At 42.3% G+C, this 12,945-nt stretch overlaps 1 protein-coding gene across 1 annotated transcript in view; it reads left to right on the top strand.

Annotated features, from left to right (window-relative positions):
* The window catches only part of LOC139542531 (metabotropic glutamate receptor 4-like), a 324,701-nt gene that overhangs the window by 253,756 nt on the left and 58,000 nt on the right, over window positions 1-12,945 (top strand). The window contains exons 4-6 of the mRNA XM_071348088.1: window positions 2,595-2,730; window positions 5,690-5,844; window positions 6,166-6,306. Coding sequence (XP_071204189.1) covers window positions 2,595-2,730; window positions 5,690-5,844; window positions 6,166-6,306 — 432 coding nt within the window. The remainder of the gene's footprint in view (window positions 1-2,594; window positions 2,731-5,689; window positions 5,845-6,165; window positions 6,307-12,945) is intronic.

Below are 12,945 nucleotides of genomic sequence, written 5' to 3'. Positions count from 1 at the left end.
TTGTACTATACAGCATGTGGGAGTACAAGAACATCCAATGCACGACATTGACTGAGGACTGGTGCATGCCATCAACTGGAAGTGGCCCTTTGCACCTATGAGCTAGCCTGTCATCACTGCCATTGTTGTCCCTCTAATGTTCTTCGCTACTTGTTTTTTTCCTACTTTCACTTTCCCAACCTATTAGTCAGAGCTGGGGCGCAGCTTTGTTTTCTGATCCATTGTGAGGCCCTGGCAGCCATTCACTGAACCAGAGGGTATTATTCCTGCATTGATGATACAGCGGGCCGGCTTTGTATGAGTCAAGAGAGGCGAGTTCATTAGCATGCACATAGACGCTGTGGCATTTTGGCAGGACGACAAAACAATTCTCCTGAAATGTTTCTCTGGGAATTAGAAAGCCTTGGCTTGTTTGGTATCCAATGGACGTATGCTGGAGCTCGCTCACTTTCTTTCTGCTGCTGGATACCAATGCCTCAAGGCAAGGCAAGGTTTGTTGCTCTCTTTGGGGACTTGTAAGTGTATTGGGTGTGTGTAACAGTATTGCTTCCGTCAATCTCCTTACCCTAACCTGGGCTGGATCCAGGGACCCTCTGAACACATCAACAACAGTCACCCACAAAGCTTAGTTACCTATTGCTCCACAAAAGCCAAGGCTCTTGCAGAGCAAGGGAAATAACTACTTCAAGTTCTCAGAGCGAGTAACGTCACTGATGGAAACGCTACTAGCACGCACAGCTAACCATTTCACACCGGTTACATGTATCAGAGTCTAACACGCCAGATTAGGAATGATCAGTATGGAATTAGGTTACATGGGTTTGACTGATTGTATTTAGATGACATAGCACTGGTTTCCATAACATGTGTGCTGTATGGGTGGGCTGTTTTGGAGTTTTGATCTGATCACTATTCATTTATTTGCAACAACAGTCAGTTTTTAAATGTTTCTGAAGGCCCACTTAATAGTTCTATGAGTCAGTGAAATTCCTTAAGGCTTGATACATTTGGATTTATACAGTACACAACATAAATAATGCTTACTGTGTCAGAAAGTATGAAGTTGAAGCTGCATATTAATTAAATGATGCTTTCCCAGGAAGCAAGGCATGTGTCTTTTATAATTAAACAAAAGCCTAACAGTGCTAAAGTTAAACAATAATACATGGACAGAATGTGTTCTTAATTGACCTGCCTGGTAAAATAAGGTAAAGAAATAATACTAAATTGCAACTATTCACAAAACGCATCCAGTGCTCACCATTTCATTTTGGGTATAGGTTCGCTACACAATTTACCCAGTCTCATTGGCAGCCCTATAAACTGAATGGATGGGTTTTCGTGTCTTAGATCTGCCCCTTGTGGTGCATGAAAATATGTTTTAATACCTTGCATTCCTCCTGCTGTGAAATGTTACACCTGCACAATTTTAATCTTGCATCCAAACATCCATAAAATGTCCTGAAGACATTAATAGGATTAGTGTGGTTGGTTCAGGAGAGAGCGAAAAAAATGTATCCTTGGCTTTGGCCTACTTTCAGTTGAAACAGAGAAATAAGAAAGAGGGTGATTCTAAGAATGATATGCCAGACTAGCTTGGGGAGAACCTGAATTTAGATAGAGGTTTACTGTATCTAAATGCAGATGCCCTTTGCTGGTTTTACCAATGTAGTTCTTTCTGATGCTGATTCCTGACAGGTGTTCTGTACCAATACTCCAAACTACATCAGAGATGGCACACCCTTAGAAAGATAAATGTCTATTTAAGTAAAAGTCCCCAGGTACAGATTTTAAACTGTTTGGAGGGAGCCCCAAGACAGATCAGCTGTTCAGCTTTTGTTCATGTCTATTTTCCCCAGTCTATTGTTAAGAACACTATTTGGGTGATTATTCCCTATTGGAATTTGGTCTCTAAGGTCAGAGGTTACCGTAAAGCAATTCTTAGTAATTGGTATCTGGTTCCCTTAGCCATACAATCGTCCATGGGTGTCAAATGTATAGTCTATTCAACCCCCGGGTTTCAGCCTTCATTTAATGTTTTGGAATTATGCATGGAAGGAAGAAACAACAAACATAAGGAAGAGCATTTAGGTCCTCCCTTCCCTCTGAAGGGTGGCAGTTTATTAATAACCCTGCAGAAGTCTCATTTTGGTCTCCCTGTGCACATTTTTGTTTAATAAAACTCTTAAATATAGAAGTTTCTCTTGCATCCAGCATTTCTCCACACCTTGACCAGTTTTCAATCCCTAACAATATAATAGTTGCGGCAGGAAGCCTGGCGGGTAGGGGGGTAGGAGCGTTGGGCCAGTAACCGAAAGGTTGTTGGATCCCATCCCTGAGCTGACAAGGTAAAAACCTGTTGTTCTGCCCCTGAGCAAGGCAGTTAACCCACTGTTCTCCGGGCGCCGAAGACGCGAATGTCAGTTAAGGCAGCACTCCGCACCTCTCTGATTCAGAGGGGTTGGGTTAAATGCGGAAGACACATTTCAGCTCAATGCATTCAGTTGTACAACTAACTAGGTATCCCCATTTCCCTTGAAAAAACAAACAAAAAACAATTGTTCTAACATGTTTTTCCTCTGTCTTGGTTGCAGGAGGTGTGTGCATCTCTCAGTCAGTGAAGATACCACGAGAACCTAAGCTTGGAGAGTTTGACAAGGTAATCCGTAGACTGTCAGAGAACCCCAACGCCCGGGTTGTCATTCTCTTTGCCAACGAAGATGACATTAGGTAAGTTCAGTTGACTGTTACAGGAATGAAAAAAATATGAAACTAACTAAATGATGGCAACAAAGTAACTCAATCCATCTGAGTTTCTGTTTAATGACACAACATTCATAATGTTTGCCTATTGGGTATACACTGGTGTAAATGGCTGTAAATGTGTATATTGTCCTCCTCAGATAACATCCCACAAATTCAGTTAGCTTTTTACTGTAAGCTATAACAGCTTTGTTTTCATTAGGTGTCCACATTGTAATGAATGTGTGCCAGTTTACATTAAATACATACAATCTAACTATATGTAGCATTCTGATTATAATATGTTCTTCTCATCTGTTGTATATATTTCTAGATTACAGCAATTTCCAATCTGCTACATATTGTTTAATTCCCTCTGTTCCCCTGCAGTGTTGTAAACCTTTAGTTACCTTTAGGATGACTGAGGAGCATCTTGATCAGTTGGCATGGGGTGGCAGTTGGTGATGTGTGTGGGTGCAAGTGTTGCAGCTAACCATTATGTTTTACAGCTTATTCCAAAATGACCTAGTACTAACACAAGCATAGAATATACAGTACATATATAGCCTAATGTATGGGCTTGTCCTCCAAAATGATATGATGCAACATTTGCCATCTGTCTGTCATTTGATACACACATAGCATCATAATAATTTCACAATACAACACTGCAGTGGCTTATATTTTGTAAATATGAACACAGGACTTTTGTTGAGAGGTGCATAAGAAGAGAGAGCAAGAGCCAAAACCCTACACAATGTATTGCCAATTTGATTTCAATTTGACCTATCCTGTGAACTTTTTATATTCAAGAATATAGCAATGACTTTAAAATGTAATTTGTACTCACATATATAATAAATAATGTTAACTTATTCCAAGAGCTTGGTGAGTAGAATGCATATTGTATAATATCCATCTGCCCTCAGAGGCAATACACCAAATGCAGGGACTTTGAGGTTCTATGAGGTAATAGGCTTAAAATAAAAATTGGGTTGCTGAGTCAAGTAACACATACAGTATAAACCAATGTGAGAAGTATCCAAAGGCAATATATTACAGTAACCAAAGTTACCATTAAATAACTTTGCCCTTTCTTTACCCTGTCCTATTGCTTTTGCTCAACAGTACAAATGTGTGGAAAAGAATTGTTATACATAGCATTAACCTATAATTACCATATAGAGGAAGAGCAGTTGACATTAGTCAGGTATATATTCTTCTTAAAGGATACAGGCAGTGATTTGAGGAAGCCGTAGATGGTGGATGACCAGGGCAGAAGTCCCAGTGCTCATTGACTTAATCCAAGCTTGATAATGGGTAATAGTGTGGATATACAGTAATTACACAAAGCCAGGGGGATTTCAGCCCAGTATGCCTGCTCTACCCTTGAAACCAGTCAATGTAAGTGTGCAGCCGCTTAATAAAATACTACAATTAAGAGTTTTCAGCGTTCAGGCTATAGAAAGATGCTTGAGCAAGAGTGGCCTCATTCACAGGAGAAGGATGTTAATGCCATCATTCATTTTGTCCTAAACATAGACCTTCAGTACATGTAATTGAGTGATTTCATGATGAGAACACCTGGTGTTTATGTGATGAACTAGATTGTCCTGTAAACGACCTTAGGGGGGGGGGGGGGGGGGTTGCAATTGACAGTTGACAAAACAGGCTCCCTCCCTTCTCCTTACTTCCAGGAATATGTTCTATCTTATTTTCAAGGATTGTAGAAGTTGCCATGGACCCATGCAAAGAACCATTCTCAAGTGAGGCAAAAAAGGAGCATATGACAACATTTGCATAGTATACTGTAGGTTTTGTTATGGACATTATTGTCTCCTGTAAAGCCATATGGGAATGTTGGGGCTCAGAATAAACCATGTTTATTCAGTGAGAGGTAGGATAAAGGTCATTATAATTCAAACATGCATTTTTCTCAGTCTCTTCATTCTTTGGATTGAGTGGTGAGGAATAAGGGTAGCAGAGTGACTCAGGGGAACACTATATTGTTATTGTACCTGGCTGTTGTAGCGACTGTGTTTCCAGTACTACGTCTAATATATCCTGATTGCCTAGCCACTTTTACCCCTACCTACATGTACATATTACCTCAACTACCTCGTACCCCTGCACATTGACTCTGTACTGGTACTCCTTCTATATAGTCTCATGTTTTTTTTTTTTTTTGCGAATTTGTCTTATTAACTCTGCATTGTTGGGAAAGGGCTCGTAAGTAAGCATTTCACAGTAAAGTCTGCACCTGTTGTATTCTGCGCAGGTTAGAAATGCAATTTGATATGAGTACTGTGGTACTAGTGGCAGCAGAATGAATAATTAATACAGAGCCTGGTGGAACAGCAGGGAACGCCGGCTGGCTCATCATGGTTGCTTCTTAATTAGCTCTATTACCAGGGAGGGACCAACCTTGGAGTAATGTGGCAGCACTGGCAGGCTGGGATGGGTGTTCGCTAGCCTGCACCATGCACACTCCACAGGGTGGCCTCTGTCACAGGCAGGGATGGGTGTTCGCTAGCCTGCACCATGCACACTCCACAGGGTGGCCTCCGTCACAGGCAGGGATGGGTGTTCGCTAGCCTGCACCATGCACACTCCACAGGGTGGCCTCTGTCACAGGCAGGGATGGGTGTTCGCTAGCCTGCACCATGCACACTCCACAGGGTGGCCTCTGTCACAGGCAGGGATGGGTGTTCGCTAGCCTGCACCATGCACACTCCACAGGGTGGCCTCCGTCACAGGCAGGGAGGGTGGCAGTGTTCCAACGGTGTTCTTCTTTAGTGTGTTGTGCTGGTTCTGGGGACCCACGGGTGTGCAGTTAGGCTTTTGTTCATGTCCAGTACCAACACACTGTTTTCAACTAATCATCAAGGCGAATTATGTATATAAGTGTCAAGAATTGTATTGTATTCTCTCTTTTCCCTTCTTACAGGCAGATTCTTCAAGCAGCTAAGAAGGCTAACCAGACAGGACATTTTATATGGGTGGGGTCAGACAGCTGGGGGTCTAAGATCTCCCCCATCCTGAACCAGGAGGAGATGGCAGAAGGGGCTGTCACGATCCTACCTAAACGGCAGTCCATCCGAGGTATTGATGTTATACACACTATATAATGTCCTTTATTCCTCATTGTTCTAAATGCCACACAACGGTAGGTAGTACTGGTCAAGTGAGGATTACATTTCTATCTATTTTCTGTTGTCTATGACAATATAGTCTAATATAGCATGATATTTCCATATTAAACACTGACACACTGTAAACAACAACAGGATAAGAACACCAGTGAGATGAAAGTACAATGTAGTGTTGAAAAAAGAGTTGGTAAAGTCATGTCACCGTCAGAAAATCCAATGCACATCACTGCAGTATTTCAAATCCAACTGTGCCTCTCATTGATCTCTCTAGGGTTTGATCGCTACTTCATCAGCAGAACTTTGGATAACAACAGAAGGAATATTTGGTTTGCAGAGTTCTGGGAAAACAACTTCCAGTGCAAACTCAGTCGACACGCTCTGAAGAAAGGATCCGGCATCAAAAAGTGCACAAGTAAGAGTAGGGTGTCCTTGTTTACCATAGCCTACTCCTACACACATTCTATTTATGACCTCACAGCTACAATCGCTTGTTTTAGAATTCTGAACATGTTTTGGTTGATGTGCCATTCCATCTATTTTAAATACTATGGTTATTTTGGTGAGAAACATGGAGCCCAAAATGTACGCCCAGGTTGCAGGTGTATACTGTACATACTTCCTGTGGCAAGTTCCAAACTTTGCCAGGAACTTTGATTATTCAAATATGATCAATTAAGCAGAATAGAATAATCATCACTATATTGCACTTAAGTAACTAGAGGAATGCAGAATGTGTTTTGAAAGTGCAATGTCAACAAAATAGATTGGTTTTATTACAGATCTTAACACTCGTTTGTATTTGAATGTAAACGTATAACCCTTCTCCAACAGCCTTACGCATTTGCAGAGATGTAGGTTACCGTAGTATGAGCTAGTGTACATTTTAGGTAAATGCAATGTAAATGGTAGGATCCTCTTGTTCCGTTAAACATGATTAAATGTTCCCATTACTCTACGTCGCCAAGTTCAATCTGCACTGCAGTACAATAGCAATCACCAAAACAGGGCTTATTACACAAGTTGAAAACACAATCAATAGCAAATCCAATCAGCATATTAGAGACAAGCTCACAGGTCATTAAAATCAGTAGGCACTCCAAGCCTGACTGTCTTTCATTTCCCTGTACAGACAACACAATCTGCAGGGTCCTAGTCAGTCTAGACAGTACTGATTCTGGGATTGGTTGGATTTTGAAGCTTTGATGGGTTTTTTATTTATTTAATTTTATTTCACCTTTATTTAACCAGGTAGGCTAGTTGAGAACAAGTTCTCATTTACAACTGCGACCTGGCCAAGATAAAGCATAGCAGTGTGAACAGACAACAACACAGAGTTACACATGGAGTAAACAATAAACAAGTCAATAACACAGTAGGGGGAAAAAATGAGTCTATATACATTGTGTGCAAAAGGCATGAGGAGGTAGGCAATAATTAGGCCATAGGAGCTAATAATTACAATTTAGCAGATTAACACTGGAGTGATTAATCATCAGATGATCATGTGCAAGTAGAGATACTGGTTTGCAAAAGAGCAGAAAAGTAAATAAATAAAAACAGTAAGGGGATGAGGTAGGTAAATTGGGTGGGCTGTTTACAGATGGACTATGTACAGCTGCAGCGATCGGTTAGCTGCTCAGATAGCAGATGTTTAAAGTTGGTGAGGGAAATAAAAGTCTCCAACTTCAGCGATTTTTGCAATTCGTTCCAGTCACAGGCAGCAGAGAACTGGAAGGAAAGGCGGCCAAATGAGGTGTTGGCTTTTGGGATGATCAGTGAGATATACCTGCTGGAGCGCGTGCTACGGGTGGGTGTTGTTATCGTGACCAGTGAACTGAGATAAGGCGGAGCTTTACCTAGCATGGACTTATAGATGACCTGGAGCCAGTGGGTCTGGCGAAGAATATGTAGCGAGGAACAGCCGACTAGAGCATACAGGTCGCAGTGGTGGGTGGTATAAGGTGTTTTAGTAACAAAATGGATGGCACTATGATAAACTGCATCTAGTTTGCTGAGTAGAGTATTGGAAGCTATTTTGTAGATGACATCGCCGAAGTTGAGGATCGGTAGGATAGTCAGTTTTACTAGGGTAAGTTTGGCGGCGTGAGTGAAGGAGGCTTTGTTGCGAAATAGAAAGCCGATTCTTGATTTTATATTGGATTGGAGATGTTTAATATGAGTCTGGAAGGAGAGTTTACAGTCTAGCCAGACACCTAGGTATTTATAGATGTCCACATATTCTAGGTCGGAACCGTCCAGGGTGGTGATGCTAGTCGGGCGGGTGGGTGCAGGCAGCGAATGGTTGAAAAGCATGCATTTGGTTTTACTAGCGTTTAAGAGCAGTTGGAGGCCACGGAAGGAGTGTTGTATGGCATTGAAGCTCGTTTGGAGGTTAGATAGCACAGTGTCCAAGGAAGGGCCAGAAGTATACAGAATGGTGTCGTCTGCGTAGAGGTGGATCAGGGAATCGCCCGCAGCAAGAGCAACATCATTGATATATACAGAGAAAAGAGTCGGCCCGAGAATTGAACCCTGTGGTACCCCCATAGAGACTGCCAGAGGACCGGACAACATGCCCTCCGATTTGACACACTGAACTCTGTAAGTCTGTAACAGTTTGGGTCCAAGGTGTCTCCCCCTTTGAAGAGGGGGATGACCGCGGCAGCTTTCCAATCCTTGGGGATCTCAGATGATATGAAAGAGCAGTTGAACAGGCTGGTAATAGGGGTTGCGACAATGGCGGCGGATAGTTTCAGAAATAGAGGGTCTAGATTGTCAAGCCCAGCTGATTTGTATGGGTCCAGGTTTTGCAGCTCTTTCAGAACATCTGCTATCTGGATTTGGGTAAAGGAGAAGCTGGGGACACTTGGGCGAGTAGCTGCGGGGGGGGGGGGGGGGCGGAGCTGTTGGCCGAGGTTGGAGTAGCCAGGTGGAAGGCATGGCCAGCCGTTGAGAAATACTTGTTGAAGTTTTCAATTATCATGGATTTATCAGTGGTGACCGTGTTACCTAGCCTCAGTGCAGTGGGCGGCTGGGAGGAGGTGCTCTTGTTCTCCATGGACTTCACAGTGTCCCAGAACTTTTTGGAGTTAGAGCTACAGGATGCAAATTTCTGCTTGAAAAAGCTAGACTTTGCTTTCCTGACTGACTGCGTGTATTGGTTCCTGACTTCCCTGAACAGTTGCATATCGCGGGGACTATTCTATGCTATTGCAGTCCGCCACAGGATGTTTTTGTGCTGGTCGAGGGCAGTCAGGTCTGGAGTGAACCAAGGGCTTTATCTGTTCTTAGTTCTGCATTTTTTGAACGGGGCATGCTTATCTAAGATGGTGAGGAAGTTACTTTTAAAGAATGACCAGGCATCCTCAACTGACGGGATGAGGTCAATATCCTTCCAGGATACCCGGGCCAGGTCAATTAGAAAGGCCTGCTCGCAGAAGTGTTTTAGGGAGCGTTTGACAGTGCTGAGGGGTGGTCGTTTGACCGCGGACCCTTAGCGGACACAGGCAATGAGGCAGTGATCGCTGAGATCCTGATTGAAGACAGCAGAGGTGTATTTGGAGGGCAAGTTGGTCAGGATAATGTCTATGAGGGTGCCCATGTTTACGGATTTAGGGTTGTACCTGGTGGGTTCCTTGATGATTTGTGTGAGATTGAGGGCATCTAGCTTAGATTGTAGGACTGCCGGGGTGTTAAGCATATCATGTATAGAATTGCAGGAAATTGGCTATAAAACTGCCAGCTTTTCTTTCAGCTCCATGACAGGATGTGTGGAATTGTAGGATTCCTTCCTAATGTCTAGGTTGATTCCTTCCTAATGTCTCTTGCTTTCATCAGCTTGCTACGATAGTTTTGGGAACTCATGGGTTTCCTCGCAACAGTTGCATGACGTCATGATGTCACAACTCTATACATCAGGGGCCGAGAACTATTTGCAGTGAGGACTGTGTATTAGAACAGAAGATTTGTCGTGGCCCACTTTTTACAGGTTCAGTTCTTGGTGATCAAAGGGGATCCAAAGAGAGTGGTTGAGAAACATATGTACTTTATTTAATGCATAATTATATTTATATAATTTAATGCATGTACTGTAGAGCTTGTGTTACACTTGACAACCTGATGAAAGACATTAACTTAATGCACTAAATTAGCTGTAAACATGATCCTGCCACCCACTCAAGAAAACCCCCTTACGATATTTTCCCATGGAAAGGGTGGCAGGGCAGCCTAGGGCAGGGGTTCCCAAACTGTTTTGCTTTGTGACCCACCAACTGAGGTGTCTTTTGAGTCTCAAACCACCGTAAGGGTTGAGCGGTGAAAGAAAATACACAGACCAAAGACAAGTAAAAAAATATATCTTTGTAGCAGAGCAAAAATGTAGCCGTTTCAAAGCTAATCTCCTGCAATTCCACACATCCTGCCATGGAGCTGAAAGAAAATCTTGCAGTTTTATAGCCAATTTCCTGCAATTCTATACATTTTGCCATAGAGCTGAGATTTCTTTTGTTTGTTTGTTTTTAAGCAAATTTTCTACAATTCTATGCATTTTGACATGGCTAAATGCTGTGTTCTTATGCTTAAACATTATATCAAAATCAATGCGGGCCTGATTGTCTAGCTTTGATTGTAAATTCTCAACGATTATAGGCTATTATTGAACAATATATACAGTAGGTCCACTATCTTTTCTACATACTTTCTATTTGGTTTTAGTCATTTAAGTTTACACTGAAAGCGTTTTTCTATGTATTTTCTTTTTTGCAATGTCATCACGCAACCCACTTGGACCCCTGCCGCGAGCCACAAGTGGGTCTCGACCCACAGTTTGGGAACCACTGGCCTAGAGGTCAAGAGTGTTGGGCCAGTAACTGAAAGGTTTCTGGTTTGAGTCCTCAAAGCCGACTAGGTGTAAGGGGTGCGTAACTGGTGGCAGGGAAGTCAAACGCAGGAGAGCAGAACTTGGTGAATAGCCGGAGCATTTTAATATATAAAACTAACGGCATACAAAACAACAAACACATGGGTACAAAACCCATGTGCGCCAGTAACACATAGCGCAAGTACTTACAATAAACAATTCCCGACAAGGACATGGGGGAAACAGAGGGTAAATATACAACATGTAATTAGGGAATTGAAACCAGGTGTGTGTGAAAACAAGACAAAACAAATGGAACATGAAAAATGGATCGGCGATGGCTAGAAGGTCGGCGACATCGACCGCTGAACACCGCCTGAACAAGGAGAGGGACTGACTTCGGCGGAAGTCGTGACACTAGGTGAAAAATCTGTCAATGTGCCCTTGAACAAGGCACTTAACCCTACTGCTCCTGTAAGTCCCTGTGGATGCATCTTGCCTATGCCACTCTGCCGCTCTGTCATTGCTCACCCATATATTTATGTATATATTCTTATTCCATTCCTTTACTTAGATGTGTGTGTATTAGGTAGTTGTTGTGGAATTGTTAGATTACATGTTAGATATTGCTGTACTGTCGAAACTAGAAGCACAAGCATTTTGCTACACTCGCAATAACATCTGATAACCATGTGTATGTGACCAATAACATTTGATTTGATAAGAGTGTCTGCTAAATGACAAAAATGTAAATGTCAACCTTAACCATGTCATTGGCTGATAATAGAGCAGCCTCAAGTGCAGTATATTAGTCATTGGTAAACTTGAGGGCCTCCAGCACAAGCCAATGTCCTCCTGTCATGATATCAGCCAAGCAAAACATAATTTTGATAACACCCTTTGGTGCCAAAGCAGTGTGTTGCCACAACGTTTCTGAAAATCCTCGGGTCCACTTATGTGAAAACTGACATTACTGTATATAGCATACTCCTAGAACCACAACATACCGCATTCAGCATTACCATGTGAGGATCTAATTTACAATTCAAATGAGTGGTGATTTGTTTTCTAAATTGTATAAAGGAATATAACAAATATTAGCTCTTTGTTTATTTTAGCTCATTCAGCAAAATGTTGAGGAGCTTGACAATGATGCAATATTTTATTATTCATAATCCAACGCAAGAATAAGATTTACAATCTTGGCTCCAAAATGTCACACGGGGCCTGAAGAAATCCAGGAGAATGCAAAAATAATGCCAGTGCATCAGTATTAGCAAAACATTAGTCAATTAAGCCAAGACTTAACTGTAAGGTCTCTGCACATACCAATGCCTTATAGATGCTCTCAAACAGACTAGCCTCCTAAGTTTCAAGAGAGAGGATAGTATTCTCTTTGTGTATACTGGTTTCTTTCATCAGTTGTCATGGTGGCGGCTCTTGAGCTAAATTGCAGCAGTTATTTTTTTCTGCAGTGAGTGTCCCCAGGAGCACTGTAATTTCGTACAGGAAAGAGTTACTGTATATCCACTCTACTCAGATCCTCCACAACCACTATCATCTATTCTCTCTCTCTTTCTCTATCGCTATCTCTATCTCACACTCTCATTTCCTTTTTCTATCTATTTCCCTCTCTCCATACCATTCTGTATTTTATTTCAGGGGTGGTTTTGCAGTATGATTGTGCTGGCCCTCTGTAAAATTATAGATTTTCTCTAATAGACAACATGATTTGAATTAACATCCTAAATGAGAGTTTACCAAATCTTCAAATTTGAGGGAGAGAGGAGTATTCTCCTGTGATCTGTCTCTGCTACAGAGATACACTACAGGACCCAAAGTATGTGGACACCTGCTCGAAGGACATCTCATTCCAAAATCATTGGCATTAATAAGGAGTTGGTCCCCCCATTGCTGCTTTAACAGCCTCCACTCTTCTGGGAAGGCTTTGCACTAGATGTTGGAACATTGCTGCAGGAACATGCTTCTTTTTAGCCACAAGAACATTAGTGAGGTCGGGCTGATGTTGGGCGATTAAGCCTGGCTCGCAGTCGCCTTTCCAATTCATCCTAAAGGTGTTCGATGGGGTTGAGGTTAGGGCTCTGTGCAGGCCAGTCAAGTCCTTCCACACCGATCTCGACAAACAATTTCTGCATGGGCCTCGCTTTGTGCACGTGGGCATTGTCATGCTGA

The sequence above is a fragment of the Salvelinus alpinus genome, chromosome 17 (assembly GCF_045679555.1).
Source record: "Salvelinus alpinus chromosome 17, SLU_Salpinus.1, whole genome shotgun sequence".
Lineage (NCBI taxonomy): Eukaryota > Metazoa > Chordata > Actinopteri > Salmoniformes > Salmonidae > Salvelinus > Salvelinus alpinus.
This window is presented reverse-complemented; position numbering and strand designations above follow the sequence as displayed.